This window comes from Echinops telfairi, unplaced genomic scaffold, assembly GCF_000313985.2.
Source record: "Echinops telfairi isolate 266 unplaced genomic scaffold, ASM31398v2 ScPeMD7_2291;HRSCAF=2852, whole genome shotgun sequence".
NCBI classification, from domain to species: Eukaryota; Metazoa; Chordata; class Mammalia; order Afrosoricida; family Tenrecidae; genus Echinops; species Echinops telfairi.
In genome coordinates, this window is record NW_022106189.1 from 12,441,732 (window position 1) to 12,468,723 (window position 26,992).

The window sequence follows — 26,992 nt, forward strand, 5'->3', positions numbered from 1 at the left end:
CAAGCAAGGACTGCAGCTTTCCGTGTGGATTATGCCCCAATGTAAAGAATATAGACTCTCCCAACTGTACTAATAAACATTAGGATAAATGAAGAAAATATTGACGTTTTCAAGAATTTTACTTCACTTTACACAATAAACACTCATTGGAGCAGCACTCAAGAAATAAAACAACATATTGCATCGGGCAAAGCTTCTTCAAAGGACCTCTTTAAAGTGTTAAAAAGCAGAGTTGTGACTTTGAGGATTAAGGTGTGCCAGACCCAAGTCATAGTATTTTCAGTCACCTCATTGCATTTGAAAGCTGGACAGTGACTAAAGCAGACTGCGGAAGGGTTGCTGCACTTGAACTATGGCATTGGCGAAGAATATTGAAAGTACCGTGGACTGCCAGAAGAACAAACAGATCTTCCTTTGACGGCTCAGAAATACAGCTGGACTGCTCCGAAGAAGCATGGGTGGCAAGACTATCGCATGTACTTCGGACATGTTACCAGGAGGGCCTTGTCCCTGGAGAAAGATATCATGCTTGTAAAGTAGAGGGTCTGGGACAAGTAGGAGCTAGATTAACACCGTGGTTGTAGCAGTGGACTCAAGCACAACAATTGTGAGCGGCCACAGAATTGTGTCATTCTGTTGTACTTGGGGTTGCTGTGAGGGGGAACTGACCTAACCACATCGAACGAGAGCAACTTTGTAATAAGAACCTTGGTGGAGCAATTAGGCATGGTGGCGTAAGGCTTACTGCACTAGACTGGTAGCCAATAGGTTGGTTGCCAGTTTGAACTCACCAGCTGGGTTAATCCATCTTCTCCATTTCCTGCTCAGCAGGAACAAGATGGCAGGCTGCTTCTGTAATGATTTAGAGCTTTGAAACCTATGGGGCAGTTCTACTGTGTTCTACTCATCCAGCCCCGAGGAGTAGGAATCTACTTGATGACAAATCTATCTATTCTGTTGCTCAGAGTGAACAAAAGTAGGATCTGGCTTTGGCCTTTTGGTGTCTGGGTCGGAAGCCGTGATTGAGTTTGTTATAGCTTCACGGATCCAGAAAAGCCAGATTGTCTCAGGGAGAGACAACAATGCCTCTGAACTTTCCTGTGCACTCTGGACTTGCGCTGTTCCGTAACGCGACTAAGCCCAGAGCTGAATCACGAACTTGTATCCCAGGTAGTCTGCTCGAGGAGGAATTTAGAGCTGCTGTGGCAGACCCAGCTGGAACAGGATTGCCAAGTGCAAGGTCAGCTGATTAAAACTGCCAGTCCTTCTGAGGAGAGCGATGAATGTAAAGTTGTTGTTGTTGTTGTTAGGTGTCCGTTCTGACTCATAGCCACCCTGTGTACAACAGAAGCAAACATCACCCAGGCCTGTGCTGTCCTCACAATTGTTCTTAGGTTCGAACCCATCATTGGAGCCACTGTTGAGGGTCTTCTTTCTCATTGTCCCTCGACTTTACCACGATGATGTCCTTCTCCAGGGTATGTACCTGTGAAGATATGCAGCCATGGAAATCCAAAGGGCAGTTCTACTCTGTCTTGTAGGATCAGAATAAACTTGATGGAAGTTGGTTTGATTTGATTTTCACTCAATGTCCATATCTAATAGATTGAAATATTAATGTCAAGTTCAATTTACATAAGTGAGCTGAGAATGCAAATTTAGAACAAAATCAGATATAATAGTTATCAATTTATCACTGCTTGTACTCTTAAACTTGTTTCACAGCTTTGGTGCTGACTATACTCTTGTCTGTTGCCTCCTTGTTTCTGTCCTTGACTTGACTGAGCTGGGATCTGTTCTAGGCTGAAACGAGAGATAATTCTGCAAGTTGTTGAAGCACAGCCTTGCACATGGTACTCTGGTGCCACCACTTTGTTAAGTTCTTTGTGCTTTGGTTACTTTCCTAGAGAATGGGCAAAGTAGTAGTGCCTACTTCACGGTCACTGTGAAAACTGAGTGACTCACCTTAGACTTGACGGTTTCTCCCAAGATGACTCAAACTCAAGCCACTGCTTCTTCCACCAAGGCTTTTTATTTATTTATGAAAGCTATTTATTATAGAACATTTCAAACATACATTGAAGTAGAAAGAATATTATAATGGGTCTCCAAGAACCAGTCACCAAATGACTATTTTTTGACATCATTTTTAAGCATTGTTTTCTTTGTTGCATAATTGAGTGTTTTAAGCCCACAATTTCCCCCATGGGTTTCCTTTTTCTTTTCAGTCAAGTGTCACCCCTGGTACTTGAAATACTGGAAATACTGACAATACTAGGCAGCTCACTCTGTTGGCATGGCCATACACTACTCTGCCCAAAGGCACTCTTAAGACAGGGGTGTGTCTTGCTAGTAACGTCCTAGCAAGGGATTACCTTGAGACCTCATCTTCTAGAAAGTAGTAGATCGAGTCTGAGCAGTCATCCTCCTTTATAATAGCATCTGACAAATGAAATTTGGGGGATACCTTTGTTGAGTCCTTTTTCAGCCTTGTATTATTGGTGACCCCATGTGTAGGTCCAGCCTTGCTATTTTCTTTTCCAAAGTGGTTGCCCCCAACCTAATCAGCTCATATTGTATGTGTGCAGATAATATGAACACATCAAAATCTCATGTCAGACTAATAATGCATGCCCAATGTAAGAAACAAACAAACCAAAAAACACCAGTCAACTCCACAGGGGGAGGATGAGGCTTGGGACTCCTGTAAAGACTTACAGACTTGGCAACTCATAAGGGCAGTTCTACCCTGCCTTAAAGGGTCTCTATAAGTCAACATTGACTTGATGGCAGTGGAAGTGGTTCCCCAGAGGGATGATTGATAATGTTTGCTAATGTAAACTGACAATAATGTCTCAGAGGTGAACCAGAGACATATATAAACTATAGATTCATGAATGGATTTTGGGTTTAGACTTAATTCTAGCCCCAATCTAAGAACAATTAGTTCTTAGGACATGACCCTGCTTGATGCTCAATCATATGAGGAGATTCCTGAAGATATGGGTGCTATAGGAAAGTATGGTGAAGAAAGCAGACAGTGCCCAGTTATCTGAAAGACTAGTGCCTTGGGTCTTAAAATAATCTTAATCTTCAAATAAACAGTCATTTAAGTGAGACATCAACTTTGGAAGAAGCACACAAGCCTGGGTGATCCAAGGATTGTAAATAATATGAATATTGTTTTACTCTGTGTAGTCTAGAGTAACAAATTCATAGATACTCATATGTGTATAGAAAAGAGCTTTATATACAAGAGCAATTGAATATTGAGAAAATGTCCCAGTCCAGATCAAGTCCATAAGTCCAATATTAGCCCATATGTCCAATACCAATCTAAAATTCCTCTTCAGACTCACGAAACACATGCAATGACACCACATGCAGGAAGATCATAGGCCAGTGGGTGGGAAGTCTTGTGGATCCAGTGGTGTTATAAGCATCTCAGCGCTAGCAGGGGTCTCCCAGTGGCACCTCCAGCTCTGAGGGCTCTGGCTGCATCAGGGTAGCTTCATGTGGTTTCTCAACATAAATATTTCACAGGGAGTGAATGAGTGTCTCACCTCCAGTGAACTATTTATCTCCTTAAGCGCCTCCAGATGATGTCATCAAGCTGTGACCTGATCACACAGGCTGGTGTGTTTCTTTACCACACTTTGTTGTAGCACCCATATTTTTAGTGATCTCCTCACGAGCTAGAGCTTTAAGCAGGGAATGGGCATTTTTCTGATGAGATCTTATCAGAGGAGTTTGGACTTATGAACAAGGTTTCTGGTCTGGTCCTGGTACCTGTGGTAAGAAGATGCATAGGCATGTACCCTCACCTCTTGCTGCAAGGGGCTGTCTGCCTGTGCATCCAGGAAAGAACATGCCAAGTCAAGTCTAAGAGCCCTGCTTTTCACTCAGGAGGCCCTCCCAACTGAATCTCTGTTTTTGTTCCTCTTTCACAGACTCGATTGCTTCACCTTTGTAAAAGGGTGATATAGATCCCTTGCTGCTGGGACCTGGTGGGATAGTGCAAATTTGCTGGGCTACTAGCCATAAGGTCAGAAGTTCAAAACCACTAGCAGCTCCTTGGGAGAAAAATGAAGCTTTCTAGTAATTATTTTCAAGAATTACAGTCTTGAAAAACTCACAGGGGCATTTCTACCCTGTCTATAGGGTTGCTATGAATTGGCATTGACTTGCTGGCAGTGCGTTTGGTTTTCAGTTTTGGTATATCCCTTGCTGACCTCTTAGGGGTGTTGGGTGAGTCACATGACTAAAGGACTGATGAGACAAAGTATGATATGATATCCATATGATGGATATGTATATCACTGTGGTGAATGGCTTCATACTCCCAGGTATAAGAAGATGCTTGAGTTTTTATTACTAGTTTCATAGCACAGCCTCATCTGTAGCTGGTCCCTATACTTCCCAGTGGACCACCCTGTGCCTGCAGGGGCCCCGATATTTGTCACAGGGCAAGCAACTGCCTTCCAGATTCCCACAAACGTATTTTCAGATCTTTGGTTTCCTGCTAATGGAAACAGTGGGACTTGTTGTGCTGAGATTGTGAAGTGGAAGGAAGAGCTGCCCTCTGCAGCCATCTGGTAACAGTCAGGTCTGACATATTCATTTGTGGACCCAAAGCCTTGCCACACATAGCCACAAAAGATGGTCTTGCCAGTCCTCCAGCTTCCTATGCATGCAAGTCTGAGAGCAATGATAAGCAAACAGGTTCTTGGCAGGGATCTGGGCACGTAATGTGGAAATCCTGTTTGCCTCCTCTTGGCCTGAGTGCACTGCAGGGCTATTGAAAGGAGGAATGGAGTCTGGCATAAAAGCAACCCAGAATCTCTCATGTTCCCTCCCAGTTGAGGTCAGAAAACCACCATTTTCACTGGACAGTTGTAGAAAGTTACAAGATTTTCCAGGACTCTTGTAGCAGACTTCTCTGTGTTAACCTTCCTAGAACCTACACAGTTGCCCTCTTCTGTTTGCTTAAATGTGTTTGTTCAAAATTCTTTGATATTATCTGTTATATTCTTCTATTTCTGTTTATAGATTGATGAATGCTTATAGCAAACAATGAGAATTTGGAGGTCAGCACACAGGAACAACTCCTGGGATTATTTTGGTGCCCGTCTCTCCAGACGTGTCCCTGGATGACACATAGGACCACGTGCAGATAATTTCAGCCAATAGAACCGAATTGTCTCTGTTTGTTGGCAACTGCTTTTCTCCTTTAATAAAATTCAGGGAATTTTTTTTTTTAGTTAATAAATGTAGCGCTGCATTTGGTTAACCAGAACATATTCATTGAGTTGCGTGCCTCTTCTGTTAGGCATGGGTGGTCCGCTATTGGAAAGTGCCATAGAGAAGAAGAAGGTAGTGAAGAGGGAGATAGGCTGGAGGAGGGTTTGCAGGTTTAAATAACATACGCTTTTGGAAGATCTCCAGATGAGCAAAACCTGAAGGAGCGGAGGGAGAGAAGAACTATTTTTGGGAAAGAGCATTCTAAACAGAGGGACCAAGGGTGAAGACGCTGAGGTGGTGTTTATGCTAAAGTGTTTATGAAACAGGAAGGCCAATGTGGGTGGAGTAAACAATGGGGGTAGACTGATTGTGTCGGCTTTACATGGCATTCAGGGAACTGGGAAGGAACGCCCAAGGGTAGATGCAGAGAATAGAAATCCTTTGCAGTATCTTGGTGAGAGATTACAGTGGACCAGAGTGCAGGTAGACATGGAGGAGGGACAAGTTTGCTGGATTCTGAGTATGTCATTCTGTTAGTCCGGGTTGACTAGAGACACAAATGTATATATATATGAGACCTTTATATCAAAGAATAATTGTATATTAAGAAAACATCCCAGCCCAGTCCAGATCAAGTCCATAAGTTTGATATTAGCCCACATATCCAATACCAGTCTGTAAATTCCTCTTCAAACTCATGCAACACATGCAATGATGCTGAATGCGAGAGGATCACAGGCCAGTGGGTGGAACGTCTTGTATCCATGGTGGTGGAAGCATCTCAGAGCTGGTGTGGGTCTCCACATGGCTCCCCCAGCGCCAAGGCTCTGGCTACAATCAGTGTAGCTCCATGTGACTGTCAACAGGAATGTTTTGCAGGGAGAGAGTGTATCTGACCTTCAGTGAGCTATTTATCTCCTTTGTGCCTTCAAATGAGGTCATCAAACTGCAACCTGATCGACAGTCTAGACTCCACCCCTTTGCAAGTTGGCCAGAGACTATGTAACTTCCACAGTCACGAAGGTGTAGCCAAAAGGATGTACTGGAGAATTGGATGGAAGTTTGAAGAAAGAGGACTCAAGGATGGCTCCACAGGTTTTAGCAGGGACCCCTGGAAGAAAAGAGCTGCCATTGTTTAACATAGGGAAGACTTCAGGGAAGACCGGATTGGGGAGTTCAGAAATTTGACATACAACCGGTTGGCATCTTGGTGGGAGTGTAAAATAGGCTAGAGAGGCACATCCATGTATTTAATGGAACAGCTACTTTTGGAAAGTCCAATTTCTTTTTAGTAGCATGCAATCCATATCCCTGGTCAAAAAGGGATGAAAGAAGGGAGGAGCAAACAACTACATAATAGTGAGCCAGTCGAAGCACGGAGAGCTGAAAGCGCCCATCCACCCCACCTCTGGGCCACTGTGGTTGAGACATTGTGTCTAGGAATTGTCTAGGAATGTCCTGTGTGCTGTAGGTTAGGCTTGTGTGCGCTCTTTATCTATCAACACTGCAGGCTTTGTCTCTAGGCTGTGATCCTAGAGTGATCACCCCTATCCTATCCTTCTGTGCTTTCCACCTATCTGAAGACCTTGGTAGCCTTCAATCCTGAACAGCACCTCTAAGTTTTCTGGGTTCTTTTTACCTGAGCCTTCTTATGGGGCCTTCCTGGCCCTCTTGTGCGGTAGGCAGTGTAGGACTGGTGATCCTGTTTTACAAATGTGGACACTGAAACTTATCAGTGCAGAACTAGTGACACATGAAACTAAGTGTCAGAGTGAGCTGAGTGTCCGGAGATACAAACCTGGGTTACGTACAATCAAGAGCCAATGATGGTAAAGGCTTTGAAGACGAGGTAACATGTAGGGACACACGGCCCTGTTACCTCTGGGAGAGTTACTTGGGTACAAAGACTTCGATTAACCCTTGAATGGAGGACTGAGTGCGCCAGGAACTTGGCCCAAACTCTTGAGTGAAAAGTAGATGCCTTCCTGCAAACAAAAGAAAATCCTCCCTTAGGTCAGGATGTGGTCACAAATGTGCTGACTTGCGAGACTTTTTTGGTAGGTTGAGAACATCCTGAGCCTGAAGTTCTGGTGCTTTAGTATATTTCCCACATTTGAAACTTTGTAATTTTCTGCCTTTGACATGTTAATAAAACCTGAAAGTGGAGAAGCTCCTGAGGGCTCTTCTCTCTCTTTAGCGCCTCTCTGCCCATCATGACTCAATCTTGTGTAATGAGTAGCTCTTCCTGGCGGCACACTTAGCTCCCAGATGGCTGAAGTGCTCCGGCAGCATTCACCTTTCTGAGGGCATAGTCAGACTTCCCTCGGCAGTGAAGGAGAGAGGCCTCCCAGAAGAGAAGGCAGCACAGGATGGGGTTTGGTGATTGCACACAGGTGGCCCAGCGACTATGGGGCGAGATGAGAAGTTTCTCTAGGCTTTATTATGGGGCGGGGGGGGGGGGGGGGAGGTGGAGAAGACCAAGAGATGATAAAGGGTGGCCCAAAGGTGACCTAGAATGAGGTAGTAAGGTGACGTCTGCAAAATGTTTTCTCCAGCAAGTTTCAAAGCCAGGTGGTGTGGATAGTGTCTGTGTGCACAAGAGGATTTAAGAGTAAGGCCCAAACTATTTTCCTTGCCTCTTGTCCTGATACCTCTTTAGAAAATGAGGCCTCTTGGGATACGCAAAAATGAGAGGCTCTTAGTACCTCTGTTTATTTTAGTTAGGAAAACTAAGAAGTCTCCACACTTCTTTCCTGGGACTGTGGCTAAGAAGACCCCACCTTTCAGGTCTCCAGGCTTGCACAGCACCCCACCCCGGAAAGAGTATTCATCCTTCCCCGGCATCAAGAGTGGGGCCCTGGGCTGGGAAGATATGTTATCTTCGTGCTACGTGTCACAAGTCGTTTGCCTCTCGGCCATCCTGCTCAATAGGGCATATGCGCTAGAGCTTGGCCGGAGACCCAGGGATTGTCTTCGGGCCAGGAGCTGCTGGCAGGGACAGCTTCCGTTACTTGAGGATCAGAGTCACACCACAGCCACTTTGCCTCTCATTGTAGGCAATTGGCTCTGTGGCATAACAGGTTAGCAACATGGCCAGCCAGCAGCTTACTGATTGACCTTTCCTGATGATGTATCCAAAGTAGGTGAGCCAAAGTCTTACCATCTTCCCTTGAGGAGCATTTTGGCTATACTTTTTCTAAGACCGATTTCTTTATTCTTTTGGCAGTCCATGAGACAGCCTGTGTTTTTCAGCCTTGCCACCATTGGAATGTATCAGTTCTTCTCTCTTCCTTTCTACTATCCAAATTTTGTATGCACATAAGGTGGTTGAAGAGTCTAATGGTGCCTTGACTCAGGAGCTCCTTAGTCAAAGTTATATCTTTACTTTTTAGAACTTTTAATAAGTGCTTTGCCAAAGATCTGTCCAGTGAAATATGACATTTGATTTCTTAACTTCTGCTTCCATGGATGTTAATATCTGAGTAGAATGAAATCCTGGACAACTTCATTTTTTTTCCATACTCTTGCTTTATTTTAGAGCAGCCTACTAGGTAGATGAGTAAACTGATTTATGGACAAGTGAAGTGATTTATATAAGGCCATATATTATAAAGTATAAAAATTAAGGCTCAAATCTAGATCTGACTGACAACTTGGGTGAATTATTTAACCTCTCTAAACCGCAATTTCTTCACGGTCCAATGGAGAGAGGGACAGCTCCCAGCTCATAAGGTTGCTGGTACTTAGCAATGCATTCAAAGTGCTTTACAGAGCACTTGGCATGTGATCCACATTTACTCAATACTGGTTGTGGTCTCTGAGTCTTGCATATCCATGATCGTTATCCCCACCCTGCGCTATCCTAGTGAGTCTTGGTTTCCACTGCATAAACTTCTCTGGACCCTAGTAAAAGTCTGCATGAGTCAGCAGCAGACTCTTGAAGCCCCGGGCCTACTAAGCCCTGGGCAGTGTTCCTGCATTGGGCCATCTCTTCCTGGAAGCTGTAAGGTACCAATAGCTTGAGATTATTGAGGATTGCGGGTAATGTGGAGCTTAACATTTTCTGTGGGGTTTGTTCTTTTACTTTTTCTCTCAGTAGCCTCTATCCCCTCTATGCCCAGAAATCACATTCCAGAAACACAAGCTTTAGGGAGACAACTGTGGTAGGGTGGCAGCGTGCCCCTTGGGCCCCGAGCTCTGTCTTCACCTCATCCTTGGTCTTGCTTAGGTGTCTCCTCTCTCCTTCTTCCCACCTGTAGGAATGAGTTTGACCTCTTCAGAGGCAGAGGACTTTAATGTGGGGCTCTTTAAATCCTGTGAATATCAGAACACGGTCCATGTTTTATTGAGGTGGTGAACAGATGGATATTTTATATTTTAATCACCCTGTCTTTAACATGAATTACATGGATAAAATAACTTTTATCCATACCTGTAACTTCTCTGATAATATTGCTATGGCAAGAACAGGTTAAAAAAGAAGAGAGACAGACAAGTTAAAGAGAAATATTAAGTAGTACCATCACTCATTTGTTAGTTTGTTGTACTGTGGTGGCTTATTTACTGCTATGACCTTGGAAGCTATGCCACTGATACTGTAAACACTAGTAGGATTACCAATGATGAGCAGGTTTCAGTGGAACTTCCAGACTATGACAGACAAGGAAGAAAGGCCTGGTGATCTATTTCTGAAAATCAGTCAATGACAACCACATGGATTACAACTGTCCAATGTAGTGCTGGAAAAAGAGAGCTTTAGGTTAGAAGGGACTCAGAACGCATAGGGACCGTATCAGTGGATTCATGCATACCAACAATAGTGAAGATGACGTGGGACTAGACAATATTTCATTTTTTTGTACATAGGGTTGTCATAATTTGGAGCCAACTCTATGACAACTACCAAGAATTAAGAAATAGTTCCTAGGAGGGACTACAGCTTGGAAGAGTAGTTGTTGAGGGAAGTGGATTTCAATAGTATGCTGCTGATCCATTGTGGTTGACTGTGCTTCCTGAACAGGAGCAAGGATTGCCCACTTTGGGGAATTATTTGTACCCTGTGCAATTTGAGAGGTCTGAAGTTCCTCTTGTTATGTCCTGCCTGGAAGTTCCACTGAATCCTACTCACCATGGGCAACCCTGCTACTATCCAAGATCGTAACAGTAAGCAAGTTACCACAGGATAATTAACTGATAGATAAGTAGTTACACTATTTAATACTTCTCTTTAAATTGATTCTCTCTCTTCTTTTTTAACCTACTCTCTTTTGGCTATACACTTTCCTGGTAAGCTAATTACCAAGCCCAGAGACAGGTCAAGCTAAAGTCCCTAGCATATGGGAAGCAGAAGACTCGGGTGTCCCCTAGAAGAGAGCAGTAATATAATCATTGAAAGCACACTGATTATATGAGGGGGTATCCCCCCAAACCAGAATTGTACCGGGCAGAGTAGAACTTTTACAGCACGCATTTTTCCCGCTAGGTGAGCATTGGGTAAGTTGCTCCTAGTTAGTGCACTCAGTGGCGTCACCTAAGAAGGTTCTCTCTGGTCACAGTGAATTTTTTTGTAAAAGCAATTTCACTTGAACCTCATTTTTGTGATGACTGATTTAAAAGAACAGCATGTGGCTGTGAAATTTTGTTCTTGCTCAGAAAAAATGCCACACAAACTGTTATGATGTTGAACACAACTTACAAGGTTAGCACTATGGGGGAAAACTCAAGTGTCTGAGTGGTTTTCTCATTTCTAAAAAGGTGAAATGTCTATTAATGACAAACATCATTCTGGACATCCGTCAACTTCCCAAATGGACAAAAATGTTGACTCAGTGCATTTGGAGTTTGTTCCACCAGGTCAGACTGTTAATCAAGCAGAATGTGACAAAAAAGGTCTGGTAAAGGGACATTTGTGAGGTGGCCTCAGCACACCTGCCCACAGATGCTTCTGTCCTTCCACTGGCTTCCACGATAGGCTGGAGGTCTTGAATTTGGATTTTTAAAGAGACTGTATATGATTTCTGGAGTTCTTGGGTGGCGCAAAGAGTTAACATGCTCAGCTACTAACCAAAAAGTTGGAGGTTCAATTCCACTCCAAGGCATCTTACAAGAGCTGCCTAACACTCTACTTCCAAAACATTCTGACACACATGGTATTGCCATGAGTCAAGTGTGGCAGTTATATAATCTGTCAATTTGAGGAAGGGGTGGAATCTAGCCCGTCAATCAGGTCGCAGCTTGATGACTTCATTTGGAGGCATGACGTTGATAAAAAGTACACTGAAGGTGGGAGACATTCACTCCCTGGGAGACATTCCTGTTGACAAGACACATGGAGCTACTCTAGAGCCCTGGAGCTGGAGGAGCCACGTGAAGACGCCCTGCCAGCATTGAGATGTTTCCACTGCCACTGGATCCACAAGACTTTCCACCACTAGCCTGTGATCTTCCTGCATTCGGCATTATTGCATGTGTTGCATGAGTTTTAAAAGGGCTTTAGAGATTGGTATCGGACATATGGGCTAATATCGGACTTATGGACTTGATCTGGGCTGGGCTGGGATGTTTTCTTAATGTACAATTACTCTTTATATAGAGTGCTTTCCTTTACACATATGAATGTCTATCAATTTGTTTCTTTAGTCTACCCAGACTAACACACAAGTTAATTTCATAGCAATTCAAAAACTGAAACTAAACACACTGCCATCAAGTCCATGCTGGAGGGCAGGGTAGAACGGTCCCTATGATTTTTTGAGATGAACTCCTTACAGGAGTAGAAAGCCCCATATTTCTCTTGTGGAGCAGCTGTTGGTTTTAAACTGCTGACTTTGTGGATTGCAACTCAATGTAGTTAGGTCTTATTCTGGGGCTGTGAAAATGTAAGCTTTTACTTTCAGGTCATAGACGCCCTATCCGAACTGTTATCAGCAACAAGGGGTTTTTAGCATCTTTTGTAACCAACCCATCGTCAGAAAAGGCAGGTGAGAGTGGAGTTGGCCTCAGTTTTTTTCCAATAGCTATTGCGTACCTAAGATCTGGTAATCTGCTCTTTTCAAGATAGTAATCTCAGAAACCCCATGGGGCAGATTTATTCCATTAGATCAGGTCACTGTGAGTTTGTAACAACTCCATGGCACCTGATAACAGCAACTATGTCAGGAAGGAGCCCTGTGAACTGGAAAGTTGATAGTTAAACTTACCTCGTCCCTCTGTCCCATGGGTTGCTATGAGTTGAAAATCAACTTGGTGGCACCTAACAGCAATAGGTTAGGTGGTCTTAGGTCTTCCCTGGCTTGCATCATAGTCTATATGAGCTTTTTCTTTAAATGAGTTGGTTCTAAGAACCTAGAGCTAAACTGAGACACAGCTTTGGCACCAGAGATGTTTCCTGCCAACTCATGAAAAACCTCAGGGAATAATTCCAATTCTAATTGTCCTCGCTGCATCTGTAGAGCAGGCCACTGTTGGGTGAACTGTGGTTGAGGGAGGCTGGGTGTCTACAAGGAGTAACCAAGGATTCTGCCCACATTTTCATTCTTTTTAGGGGAGATGTCATTTCCCCTCCCTTGTGGTCCGGTTTCTGATGATGCTCATGGGGAGGAGCACGCCTGTTTTCCTTGAGTACTAGAGGAGGAGGCCCTCCTATGCTGTCCCTGAATCCTGAGCCTCTAGCTTCCTGCTAGCTGCTGCCGGGGCCCTGTCTTCAGTCTCCCTGACCCTTGGACCAGGAGTATCTAGTCTGATGGGTTTGCAGGTTCATAAATGTGAGATGAGGGTGAACGAGTGCCAGCACTGTTGGTTGACCACACTAATGGATGGAGTGGGCTCTGGGAGACAGAAAGCCCGCAAGAGGAGAAGATAGGTGGTCAGAGATAACCGAGGTCCACAGGTTAGATGTGCAAGTTAGTCACATGAAAACAGACCCAGGAAGGGATTTTTTTCCCCACTGTCTTTTTTTCCTGGATATCGCCCTGCCGTAGTGTGCTCCATCACGACTATCGATGGCTTGGAACCCCAGAAGGTCTGTTTTTGAGGAGACTGGGAGTGCCAGTTTGGCCTGCCAACCATTCTAGAGAGAAGGAGGGTTTGAACCCAGCTGTTTTAGCAGTCCAAGTAACATGAACATAGCCACTTGTTATGAATTAAAACTGTTCTGACTACTGACTCCGCCTTCCTATCTGTTTTCCCTCCTCTCCTTGGAGGTAACCATGGCTGTCTTTTTTCAAGTATTTTCCTGTATCTATTTTCAAGTATCATATGGATGATTCCATGGTCCATGTCTAAACCATTTGCCATTGGGTCGATCTGACTTATGGTGGTGCCACGTGTATCAGGGTAGGGTTTGCCTGATAGGGTTTGCCATGGGTGATTTTTTTTTTTCAAAAGTAAATCCGGCCATTCTTCTGAGGTGCTTCTGGGTGAGTTTGAATCTCTACCCCTTTGGTTAGCAGCCAAGCACATTAACCTGTACCACACAGGAACTCCTGTGTATGTCTAGTACCATCTCACACGAACAAGTAGCATCACACTCACTCTCTGTGACCCTGGTCCACAGTGGCACCAGTTCTTTAGGAATTGGCGGGCTGCACATGTACAAGGCTGAAAAGGGAGTTTGTCAGGAATTGCCTGGAATGGCTCTGGGCGCTCTCCCCTACCTTTCTCCATCTGTTCTTCCTGGCATGTCCTAGTTCTATGCATTCTTGGAATTCCTAAGTTGTGTTGTGTTCTGTGAACACCCGAAATTTCCTTTGAACCTGTGGGGCGTCACATCTGTTAACTCTTAGGAACAGGAAGATGGCAAAGAACAGCTGAAGCAGGTGGGTGGGGGGAAGATATTAAGTACAGTAATATGAAGTCTTAAACACAAGGAGGAAAACCCAACCATTCCAGCTCACTCCCTAAGGCCCAACTTTGATGTGGTTTTCTTGTCCCCGGGGCTTTATATAAGGCATTGGGCCTGTGATGCTGGACCCTGGGCTGGTACTGGGCACACATCTGGAGACTAGAGAAACTCGCCTTTCTTCCTATGGGATAGAGGAGGGCTTCTGAGGGCAAGCAGGGAGAGTAATGCTGAGACTCCTGGGCAGAAGCCATTGGGCTTAGTCCTTTGAGTCTGAATTCCACCCAGCCTAGCTGCTGGATAGCATGTAGCTTGGCACTTGGCAGGCTGAGGAGGATCTGAGGAATCCAGGCAGGTCCTGGTCATAACTTGGAGCAGAGTAATCAGCAGGGAGACAGTCTCAGGTGCCAGAGAGATAAAACCACAAAGGGAGGTCACTGCCTGTCATGCTCACACTTGGATGCTTCTTATAGCACAGCCATGCAACATGTGGACTCTGAAGTCCAACAGAGAGTCATTATTGGCTCTGGAACTAATTAGCTATGTGATATTGAGCAAGACTTAACCTCTACATGTCTTAGTTTTTATCATCTATGAAGTGGGACCAAAACACTGCTACTTTTAAGGATTACTATGATGCTTACTTGCAAAGCACTAAAAACACTTCCTCTGGCAGGATAGGGGTTCTTTATAGGGACCTGCAAGGGCACCTTGGATCTAAGTGAGTAAGCCTCTTCTAGGAATGTCCTGGTAGTCATCTGATAATAGAGGTTGTCGTTGTTAGTTACCATAGAGTCAGTTCCAACCCAGAGTGACTTTACGCACAGCAGACCAAAACACTGCCCGGTCCTACACCAGCCTCCCGATTGTTGCCATGCCTGAGCCCACTGTCGCAGCCCCTGTGTCCGTCCATCTCCTTGAGGGTCTTCCTCTCCTTTGCTGCCCCTCTGCCCTAACGAACATGACGTCCTTCTCCTGGGACCAGTCTCTCCTGCCAGTGTATCCAAAGTATGTAGGATGAGGTCCCGCCATCCTTGCTTCTAAGGAGCACTCTGAGTGTATTTCTTTCAAGACAGATCTGGTTGTCCTTTTACAGTCCACGGTACTTTCAGTTTTATTCTCCAGTGCCACAATTCAAACGCATCAATTCTTTGGTCTCCTTTATTCTATGTCCAACTGTCATGTGCGTATGACGGAGTGCAAAATACCATGGCTTGGGTCAGATGAGCCTTAGTCCTCAAAGAAACACCCTTGCTCTTCGGTACTCTAAAGGGTCCTTGTGCAGCAGATTTACCTAATGCAACTCATCTTTTTCTTTTTAGATCATTTTATTGGGGGCTCTTACAACTGTCCAAACCCAGTGGGGAGCCACAGTGGGGATCTTGGATTAATACTAAAAGAATAAGAGGACTTGCTGACCACCACCACCTCCCTCCCTACCTCCCACCTTCCATACACACTGGAGTTGCTGGCTGGGATGTTTTTCTTGCCCTTCTTTAAGCATCATCCCTGCAAAGTGCCAGGACTCTGGGGCACCTGCCTCATGCTTCTGGGAGCCCTGGCATCTGGAGGACCTGACTGGATCCTAGGCTCTGATCCTTGCTTATTAATGATTCAGAGCAGTTCACTTGGTTCTTGAGTCTCTCTTCACAATAGCACAAGGGGGCTAGGAGTCCCACTTCTATGGGATCTTGTAAGCATCCCATCAGGTAGTGTTCCACACACCATGAAGATTGGGGAAATAATGCAGCCACTGCCATTAGCATCATCTTCCGGTCTCTTATGGCCCATGCACTTCCTTTGGCCGGGTGGGGGGCAGGGATGGTAACAATCACAACTCTCACTTAACAATTTTAGCAAATCATTCTTATGCATATTTATACCTTGCGAGACAGAAAGCACAAGGCTATAGTGATGATCAAAGGTATTAATATATTATTTATATATTTTCCATAAACTTCTAGAACAAATATATATATCTGTGTGTTATAGTTATTTTATATAATTCATTTATCTTTTCATTTAATTTTTCCATGAACTTTTGAAACTCATATGAATGAATATATATGTGTCTGTGTACACGCATGTATAAATAAATACACACACACATGCATGCACTTACCCATTGCAGTCTAGTTGATTATCACAATAATGATATACAGTTATATAGATAGTGCTTAGCAAGGACAGTAGTGACTCAGTGGTAGAATTTAATTCCTGTCCAGTTGCACCCTCTACCTACTTGTCAGTGTTACAGTGTTACTCCACAGGTTCGAGTGGAGCTTCCCGAATAAGCCAAATTGGGAAGAAAGGCCTGGTGATCAACTTCCAAAACTCAGCCAATGAAAACCCCGTGGATCACAATGGTCCAATCCATAGTTGATCGTGGGGATGGCACAGGGATGGGATGTTGTGCACAGTAGGCTCATGAATCTGGGCTGACCTTGATGGGAGCCAACAATAATATGATGTTAGGAAATGCACAATATTAGCTGTTTTAGTATTGTTGTTGTGACTGGTCCCTACGCCCTTTTTACAGATGAGTTGCCTGAGGGACCAAGAGATAAGGGCAATGACAGGAGATGGAGAGCCAAGATTTGAACCTGTGTCGGGATGGACATCGCATGCTTCCTCTGGCCTAATAATTCTAGGCTTGAGAATCTGGACTCAGTAGACAGAATATAGGTTACTGTCACTGAGCATTCCCTTCCCCTCTACAGTGTCCAGCAGGCCGTGGCAGGACTTTGTCACACAGAGCAGTGCACAGTGCAGCAGTGAGAAGCCAGCCCTGGGACCGACCAGAACTCTGCTTTGAGCGTTAAGAGCTTGGTCTTCCCAGCAGTCAGTTCTCCGCACAGAGAGCTCTGCAATGTCATGAAAGTACTGGCGGTGGTACCTTACATTCACGGCAGGGCTGCTTGCATGTAAGGCTTATGGACTGGTGATGTTTTAAGTCTTTAACTCCTCTGATGGCGCCACGAAGAAGATGCTAAACCTCAGGAGTGCCTGTCTTGTGAATGCTGTTAGCCTTACATGGTGCAGAAAGGGTGGTGGCCAGGGTCAGCTTGCAAAGATCTCAGAGGGAGGAAGTCTTGTGTTGAACACAGTTCTTGAAAACAGTTAGCCGGCCTCTGTCAGGAACTGTTATCTGCTTGCCTTTCAGGAGAGGTGGCATCTGTTTTTCTCTGGCACGAAAGACCAAATTTAATTAACTCCTGGGCATTCCCACTGTGTAATGATGCCACCCGAGTTCATCTCTTTCTATCACTGTCACTCCGTGCCCCTGTCAACTCCAATTCTGTTAACACAAATAGCCAGTTTACAAATCTAGGACCCACTTAGTGATCATAGTGATTGTCAGTGGAGGAGAGAGTAGCCATCTGATGAGGAATAAAGTAGCCTAGTTTTGAGGTAATTGGGACACCATAAGTCTGAATAACCACACTACAAACATTTTTAAAAAGTGGACGCCGTCTCAGAGTGTTGTGAAAGAAGGGCGAAAACTCACCCTGATCCAGTAAAGGTTAGCTGTTTGTCCTAAAAAACAAAACAAAACACTTACCTCCAGTTGTGTCCAGTGATAATATCAACTATGCAAAACATTGTTTTTCTTTTTTCATCAAGCAGAGCACTGATATTTCTTTAAGAATCTGAAATGCTGGACTTTGCCCCCACAAGGAGAGGGTTTTTTTATTTGTTCTCTCTTTTTTTTGTAAAGAAAGGTTTTAGATGGTGCAGTTTGGCCTCATTGCTAGAGATTTTGTTTGTTTGAGAAGTACTAATGTAGCATCCTTCTGAGCACTGAGAGAGAACACATGGACATGAGGTCCCCCCGCCCCCCTACCCGTGTTAGTCCAGGTAGACTAGAGAAATGAATCCAGGAGACGCATACATATGTAGGAGAGAAGTTTGTATCAAAGAGTAATTGTATCATAAGAAAACATGCCAGCCCAGTCCAGGTTATGTCCATACATCCGTTATTATCCCATATGACTGTTACCAGTCTATAAATTCTTCTTCAGACTTGTGCAGCTCATGCAATGACCCCGAATGCAGGAGGAAAGATCACAGGGCAGAGGGTGGAACATTTTATGGAGCCAGTGGTGGTGGAAGCATCTCGGACTGGTGCGGGTCTCCAGGTGGCTCCTCCAGCTCCAGGGCCCTGACTACCATCAACTTAGCTCCACGTGGCTTGTCAACAGGAATGTCTCGCAGGGAGTGAGTGTATCTGGCCTCCAGTGAGTTATTTATCTCTGTTGCGCCTCCAAATGAGGTCATCCAGCTGCGACCTGATTGACAGGCTAAACTCCACCCGTTCACTCTTAGTAGTCTCAAATTGACACTGGATTATGTAACACACACACACACACACACACACACACACACAGCCAAACCTCATCTTTCCCCACAAAGACAAATGCTTCTGTCTTCTTTGAGGGAAGAGAATGAATAAGGTTATTTGGAACACAACTTCCATGAGATGCTTTTGGAAAACAAACAACATAGTCTAAATAGATTTGGGGACTGCAGCCTACTCTAGCCCTTAGAGAGTCAGTGACATAATAAAGCCCTGATAAATCCTACAGTAAGACCCAAACCAAAAGAAAACCATTACTGTTGCATTGGCTCTGACTCCGGGTGCACCAAACACATCAAAGTAGACTGTTTTCCATCGGGTTTTCCGTGGCTGCTTCTTAGGAAGCAGATCACCAGTCCTTTCCTCTGTAGACACTGCTGGGCAGACTCAAACCACTACACTTTAGGTTAGCATTAGCACCAGTAGAGACTTCCCCTGCAGTAAGGGAACTTGTTTAAAGTCATTTTCTGTGACCACAGTATTCTTGTTGACAGAAGGTTTCTGTAAACACAGAGCATAGTTGGATAAGTCCTGGTCTCACGTCTACATCTGGCTCCTTCCTGCTGGGGAGGGGTCAGATAGAAATTCCCCAGCCTGTGGAGCCAATCAAATTCCCTTCCCTTGCCAACATGACAGTATCTGAGTGGCAGCCTGTCTAGGCTGTTTGTAAGAAGTCCTCCCTTGTAGGATGGGATGCCAGTCTTTAATGCAAGCATGGGACGAGGCAGAGCACTTGCCCAGCTCAGACTGGTTTCCTGGGTGTGTGTGCACTGAAAAAAATGGGAGGTGCACTTGAATGTCAGCTGGATGGAAAGCATGTGGGTTCCTGAATGCTAAAGAGTTTGGGTTTTACGTTTAAGACAAAAGCCCTTCTCACTTCCTGTAAATGTACCAGACAGCTACCTGGGACCCTCTGTGGCAGACCCTCTTCTTGGGGCTCATAGGGGAGGCTCCTGTGTCCAGGTTGGCTCAAGGAGATGGATAAGGACATTTTCTGGTCTTTGGGACAGAGGGTGGAACTTTATTTCTAAGGGACAAGGATGGGCTTATGTAGTATTTGTGAGAGGGCTGTTGGCAGAGAAGAAATTGAAGAAACACGGTGATCACTAACCCTTTCTGTGCAGTTGATCTCATCTCTGTTGATCTAAATGTAGAACACTGCTTGCTTCCTTGCAACGGGGGACATCCCTTCTTTTTAAATTTTTTAATTTTAATAAATCATTTTATTGGAGGCTCTTACAGCTCCTATAACAATCCGTACATCCATTGCATCGAGCACATTTGTACATATGTTGCCATCATCATTTTCAAAACATTTTATTTCTACTTGAGCCCTTGATATCAGCTCCTCTTTTTCCCCCTCCTTCCCCCACCCTCCTGAACCCTTGATAAAGTATAAATTATTATTATTTTCATATCTTACATCATTTGCCGTCCTCTCTTCACCTATGTTTCTTTTGTTCATCACAGGGGGTGGGGGGAAGCAGGTTATCCGTCGATCATTGTCATCAGTCCCCCTTTTCTCCCCATACCTTTCCCCTACCCGCATGGCATTGTGAGTCCCATGACTATTCCTGAGGGCTTTTTCTGCCCTGGATTCCATGTCTTGAGAGCTCTTTCTTATCTGTACAGTGTACATGCTCCGGGCTAGCCGGATTTGTAAGGTAGAACTGGGGTCATGATAGTGGAGGGGAGGAAGCATGAAAGAGCTAGAGGATGGTTTCATCAGTGCTATACGGCACCCTGGCTGGCTCATCCCTTCCTTGTGACCCTTCTGGGAGGGGATGGGGGACATCACCTCTAATGTCCCAGAGCTGCCTTCCTATCTCCCTGACAGTGCGTTAATGCCCCGCTTTGTCTTCCTCTAGGACTTCGTGGGTGAAGTTTTCAGAGAAACACTCAGTGAAGGGGAGGAAGAGGACTTTCAACTGGAAGGTAAAGTCCCCAGCTCTCCTCCTTCAGCAGTGAGGTGACAGGAGCAGGGGTGTAGTCTGCCTTTGTGTCCCTTTAGGAAACCTATAGATAAGGCTGAAGATGAAAGAGTGGGTGGGGCACTGGGATGAGAGGGAAAATCAGTTTGGGTTGGTTCTAAGCTAGGCCCCCACCCCATCCCTTCACATCCTGGTTCCTCTTTGTACTAGCTGTAGGGGCTAGGACAAGTTGGTTTGTAACAGCAAAACAGCAAAACCATGACTGGGAGTGACCAGACAGCACTCTTGGGGAACTTGAAAGAGGAAACACTTATTATCTGGCAACCCAGAGGAACTAGTGTCCCAGAAGCTGTGCGCGCTGAATGTCAGGCAGGCGTAGCTTTTATACGTTATCTGCATGAGCAAGGTCACAGAGGGCAACAGGCAACGATTTCTAGTGCAGACACAGGGTCCCCAGTAAAAGAGGAACTGGGTTGGGGGATGGGTGCGTTCCTGAAACGAGGAAGTACATGGGGTAAGGCAGTACCTTGGGTTTCTTTTTCAAAGGGTAAGATTCCCTATTAAGATTTTCCTTACATTTCACCCCCCTTTGATGCCCATTATTTTTGCTACTTATAGACTTTCAGAGTCTCCTCTTGGTATAAATCAGGTACCAGGGACATGAAGGGGGCTGCTTTGCTATTGTGGTTGGCAGTTGGGAGTTTGTTGTCCCCTAACCACATGGAGTTTGTTCTTGATTCCCTGACAGCTAGTCTCGGATGGCCAGCCACACCAAGCGCTGGTCCAGAGGATGTCTCCCCAGTGAGCGCAAAGGCCTCGGGAGGCACCCACGCATGGGTCCCTTTTCCACAGCTCAGTTCTCATTTTCCAGGACCTACCACAGTCTCCGTTATGATTTTGGGCACAGATACATCGTGGAGGCAGCTAGTAGCCACTGGGCACTAAGATCTCCACAGTCCAGACCTAGGCAGGCAAGGTCCCTCGAGATGGACCAGCTATGGAACTGTGGGAACTATAAGCAGATTAAAGATCCAAAGAGGGCTAAACAAAAATGTAAAAGTCCCGAGGAGCCCTCACTGAAAGATGACCCATTCTTCAGGGGCAGGGATGGCGAGTTCTAAGGCAACTAGGAGAGCTGGGCTCCTAGCATGGCATGCTCCAGAGGTGACAGGTCAGGAGGCGCTTAGTCTCCGCAGATCCTCAGGCTTCTGCGGTGCTTAGACTAGTCAGCTTCCGGTCCTGTGCCCAGGACAGGGCTGCTGTCTTTTTCAGCAGGCAGCTCTCCTCTCAGGGTCAGTTTGAGTGGGTTCGAAGGAATCTGGCTGGCGGTCTCCCTAGAAGCAGCTGGGGCATGAGTTTCTTCCTCGGGTGCGATGGATCCATGTGCCCTGTAAGTTTAACAGCAGTCGGAGTGACCAATATTATGGTATGGGGTGCAGCCCATGCCAGCTTTAAGGGTTCCTGTTTCTAGTCTGTTTGTTTTTTTTTCAATGAGTCGCCAGGCTGAAAAGGATGGACTGGATTTCCCAAGGGGACCTGCCACTACCAGCATGGCACAATGGCTGTTTCTGAGGGCAGCTCCTAGGGCTTGGAGGTCTTCACTGAGGCCTTGCAGCCCTATGGCAGTGGGGTCACCCTTGAATTGTCTTATTAGGGGTGGGGGTATCCCAAGTATTATTTCAAAAGGTGAGTATCCACTGGGTCCCAGGGTGCACCGAGTGCCGAGAAGGTTGTAAGGTGGAACCTTGGGCTATTTGAGCCCAGTTTCCTGACAGAACTTTCCCATTGTTGCCTTCAGGGTCCAGTTCATGCGCTCCATTTTCCCTAGGTTCTGAGGGCCTGGGCCTTGTGTAAGTTCACTTTTAACCCTAAGAGGGTGGTCAGTTGTTGGACCACCTTTGCTATGAATTCATTGTCACTTTCTATAGTCAGAGACGTTCCATACCGAGGGATGATTTCCAGAAGGAGATGTTGGGTCACCTCTTGGGCCTTCTCTGTGTGGGTTGGTCTTGCCTCTACCCATCTGGAGGAAATGCAGACTATTCCCAGCAGGTAACCGTATCCTGCAGCTTTGGGGATGTCAGTGAGGTCTACCTGAGTGTCTATTGGACCTAGGGCAGGGGCCTTGGCGAGGGCCCTTTTAATGTCAGCGAAGGCGTGATCTTGCGCCTGCATCCACTCGACAGGCACACAGAGGCTTCACCTTGTGTGTGAAGCCTGGTGTCTAGATGCAGCCAAATCCCGCCACCCCCAGGAACTCCCATAGCTGCTTCCTGCTGGAAGGTGGAGGGATGGAGCAGATGACCTCTTTTCTCTCAGGTTCCAGCGAGCAGCATCCCTCTGCAAGGTGAAAACCCCAGGGGTTGACCGCATTGCTGACGTAGGTGTGCCCTTTCCCATGAGACCTTGTCCAAGAGCTACAAGAGCTCAAGTGCCCCTGTGCCATAGTCTTCCTGGGTCTCGTGCTCAAGGAGCAAACCATCCACAGACTGGAAGAGTGAGAAGTTTAGCTTGTCTCTGGGGAAGCTGTGCAAGTCCGATTTTAAGGCCTCTCTGAACAAGGTAGGCACATTTTTGTACCCTTTGGGTAAGGGCGTCCATGTCAGTTGGCTCTTATTTCCGGAGGTCAGATCCTCCATTCAAAGGCAAAAATGGGCTGGCCGGTGGACTCTAGTCTTAGGTAGAAGAAGGCACCTTTCAAGCCCAGACAGGTAAACCAGGTGGCTTGGGGTGGAAGGAAGCTCAACAGTGTGTATGGCTTCAGGATCATGGAGTGCAGGATGACTGCGGCAATGTTGACAGCCGTTGCATGGGGCAGGACCCTGGGCCTCCACCCACAGGCTTATTCACAGGGAGGATGGGAGCGTTCCTGGTGTTCTGGCATTCTCAAAGCATCCAAGCCTCTCGGAGCCCAATGAGGTGCTCCATACAGGCCTCTCTGGAGATATGGTACTGTCTGACCCTAACGGGTTGTACTCTTGGCTTAAGTTCAACCACAGCCAGTGCCTGGTTGACTGCAAGTCCTGGGGTGAGTGCTTGGCCCAGATATTGGGAAAGGCAGTGAGGAGCCCTTCTGGGTTCTCGTGACTGGTGGGGTGGCTTGAGTGGAGTGTCCACTCTTTCTGGGGTATCATAAGAGTCATGACCAGGTGCTTTGGGTCCGTCAGGGACAGCTGAATGGGGCCCTTTGCCACAAAGGTGATTCTTGGCCCCAGTTTATACAGAAGATCTCGACCCAGAAGGAGCACAGGTCAGTCGGGAATGTAGAGAATCTTCTGAACTACTTTGTGCCCCTCCAGCCAGCGGTCCAGGGCTGACATAAGACTTGTGTTGTGGTTTGCTCAGTAGCCCTGATGAGAGTGACACTCTATTTGCTGCGAGGGGCTACTGGGGTGTTGATGCCAAATGCCTCACAGAGCCGTGCACAGTAATTTCCTGGGCTTTCGTTGGGCTTCTGCAGTACTGTGGCTGGTTTAGACATGTTCTTGGGGTTTCACCTTGAGAGGTGGAACCCCTTCAAAAGGGCCACCCAATACTGGTCAGTGCACCCTGCCCCGACAGAGTAAAGAAGTCCCATTTGGGCCGAGCATCCAGGAATACTTGTGCCCACTGGAGGGACCCCTGGAGGGCAGGTATTTGTAGGTACTTTCATGCCTCTCGGGTGCTGTGCCTCCTTTGTTCAGTGATGAGAAGCTGGTACAGTGATGCCAGGTGGGACTATAGGTATGGATCAATGAATCAACTAATTTAATCAGAGCCTGGAGCTTCTCTGCATAGAGGGGGTTTATTTTTCCAGTTGAGATCAGAGATGCTGAAGTGGGCCCAAATGTGGGCTGTCTGGGTGCCATTGTCCTGTCAGGGTACAGTTGGGAGTGGCCAGGTTTTTCAGACCTGGAATTGTCCAGCGGGTTAAGGTGGATGCCTGGACTCAGATGGAGGAACAAGGATGACTCGCAGCCAAACTGGGAATGGCTGGGTGGGTGGGGAGCCCTGGGGCCAGCCGCCAGAGTTGGTGCCCAGAGCAGCAGGGAGACTGAGGGTGGTGGCACGTCCAGGAGACTGGCTGCTGCAGCCAGTGGTGGAAAGCTGTAGGGCTCTTCCTCAGGGACAGTTTCGTGACTGTCTGCAGAGTTTGGCTTTTCTTTTGAGTGACAAAAATCTGACTCTGTTCCTGCCTAGTGCAACAATCCTGGGCCCATGGAGGCAAGGAACAGGCTACAGTTAATCAAAAATTTATATAGGGTAACTGGGCAGGGTGGCCAGGGTTCCCCATGGCCACATTCCAAATGTCCTAGACTGTAAAGGGATTGAGCATGTCATCTCGGGGCCCCAATCAACATCAAAGGATGGTCATTTGACCTGGAACAGCCCAAGAGTGGTCCTGATTTTAGTTTTATACCACAATCTTAAGGGATTTTGTCAAGTTTTTTTAAACTTTTCACTTTCTTTTCGTTTTTCCCCTAACAGTTTTATTGGCATATAATTTACATATCATACAATTCAAGATTTTAATTGCTCATTCATAGCAAGGAGAATTGTGCAATCATTACCGCATCAATTTTAGAGCATCCTCCCCACCATGGTTAAATCGCTTTTCAAATGACTTATACAATCACAATCCATTCTAGTGCTCCCTGTCCCTCCCACCTTCATGATTTACTCCTGAAATTCCCTTGCCCTCCTATCACCCCCATCCTGCCCTTGTATTCCCTATATCCCCTTTATCAGGAGACCCAACAGAAAATAATAAAAAACAAAATCTAAGGTGGTAAGAATAAGATCATAATAGTATAAATACAGGATATTTGATCACAGAGTCTAACAGGCTGGGACTGGTGATTACCCATGGTGTACGTGGAACCCTTGAACAGGGGCACAACAAAGGAAGGAGGTCCCTCTAAATGAGGCCACACAGACCTGTCTGACCACATCCCTCTCAAGAACTTTAAGACCGTCCTGGCTAAGGAGCAGCCGTATGAACTCCATGTCTGCTCAGCTTCCACAGGGGAGGTGAGTCCCTATTATGCCATAAGATGTGACCTCGGGGTTGCAGGTTAGGACCCAATGAGACTCCATGGCTTGGGGTCTCCTTGCTGTGGAGCTGCACAGACCAGACTGCCACAAGCAGATATTGGTTACACGCACACACAGGCAAATAGGCACCCAGAGTTTAAACATTTCCTTCCCCTTTTGGGAGGTCCCTTCCTGGAGCCAGTAGTAATCCTGGCTGCGAGTTGATCAGTCCCTCCTTCTGTCCCCACTGGACAGACCTGAATGACGTGATACAGGATGCTTGGGTCTTAGGTCAAGATCTCCCTTGAGTCCTGTGGGCGAGATGGGGACACCAGCAGGAGGAGATCAGACCGTGTCAGAAAGTTCCCAAGGGTCCCTAGCTTAGAAATGTAACCTCTTCATCCCAGGACTGCTGAGTCAGAGTCTACATGCTAACAAGCTGTTCAAGTGATTTGTGTACACATGTTTGAGAAGCTTTGTTTTAGAGATGTTCAAGTTGCCTAGAAGTTTGAAGCATGCTGGGGACCTATGCTTCTTTTAAACACCATATCACGGTGGACTTACCCTTGCTCAAGGATGAGTAGGCCTTACAAAACAGCAGCCTGTGTGGTGTCTCCTTTGAGTGCATTTGCCTATGGAATTGATGTTTACACTCAGGGTTTAAGTGGCTGTGGTTTCCACCATCACTTGGGCTCCCCGAAGCCTCAACTATCTTCCTTGGTTCTGTAGAGAGATGCTAGGAATTGGTGCCTACAAAGGGTCTGCAGGATGTCTCTGGGAATCAACATTGATTCATGAACTTCAGCATCCATTTCACTTATTTCTTCATGTACTCATTCACCTGGTGATTTACTGGCCAATTTGTTCTTTTGTCCATCCATCACCCATTCACTGTCCACCTACCCACCCACCCACTCATCCATTTATTCATCCACGCACACCTCCATAAATCTATGGCTCATCTATCCAACATTCTCATCCATTCAGCCCTCGCTACATCTATCATCCACCCTTCTTTCCACTTCAGCCAACGAGCCCTTATCCCTCATTTATCAGCCAGCCAGCTACTCATCCCTTAATCTATTAACTATCCTCCATTTATCATTTTTATATCGTTCCTTCTGTATTTCCATATAAGGAGTCCTGCTGATGTAGTGGTTAAGAGCTCAGAAGCTAACCAAAAGGCCAGTGGTTCTAATCTACTAGCCGCTCCATGGGAAAGAGATATGCAGTCTGCTACTCTAAAGATTACACACTTGGAAACCCTGTAGCTCAGTTCTACTCTGTACTATTGTCATAAGTTATAATCAATTCAACAGAATCCAGTTTGTTCTTTCCTCTATCCATCATTGATTGATGAGAGTAGAAAACTACATTTAAAAAAATCATTTTATTAGGGGCTCATACAACTCTTATCACTATCCATACATAAGTCAATTGTTTAAAGCACATTTGTACATTCATTGCCCTCATCATTTTTTTAAAATCAGGGCTCATACAACTCTTATCACAATCCATACGTAAATCAATTATGTAAAGCACATTTGTGCATTCATTGCCCCCATCATTCTCAAAACATTTGCTCTCCACTTAAGTCCCTGGCATCAGCTC

General features: G+C 45.9%; 1 protein-coding gene across 1 annotated transcript in view; it reads left to right on the forward strand.

The window, feature by feature from the left end:
* NKD1 (NKD inhibitor of WNT signaling pathway 1) overlaps window positions 1-26,992 on the forward strand; it is a 96,942-nt gene that overhangs the window by 36,049 nt on the left and 33,901 nt on the right. Inside the window, exon 4 of the mRNA XM_045293807.1 lies at window positions 20,306-20,372. Within this exon, the coding sequence (XP_045149742.1) occupies window positions 20,306-20,372 (67 nt within the window). The remainder of the gene's footprint in view (window positions 1-20,305; window positions 20,373-26,992) is intronic.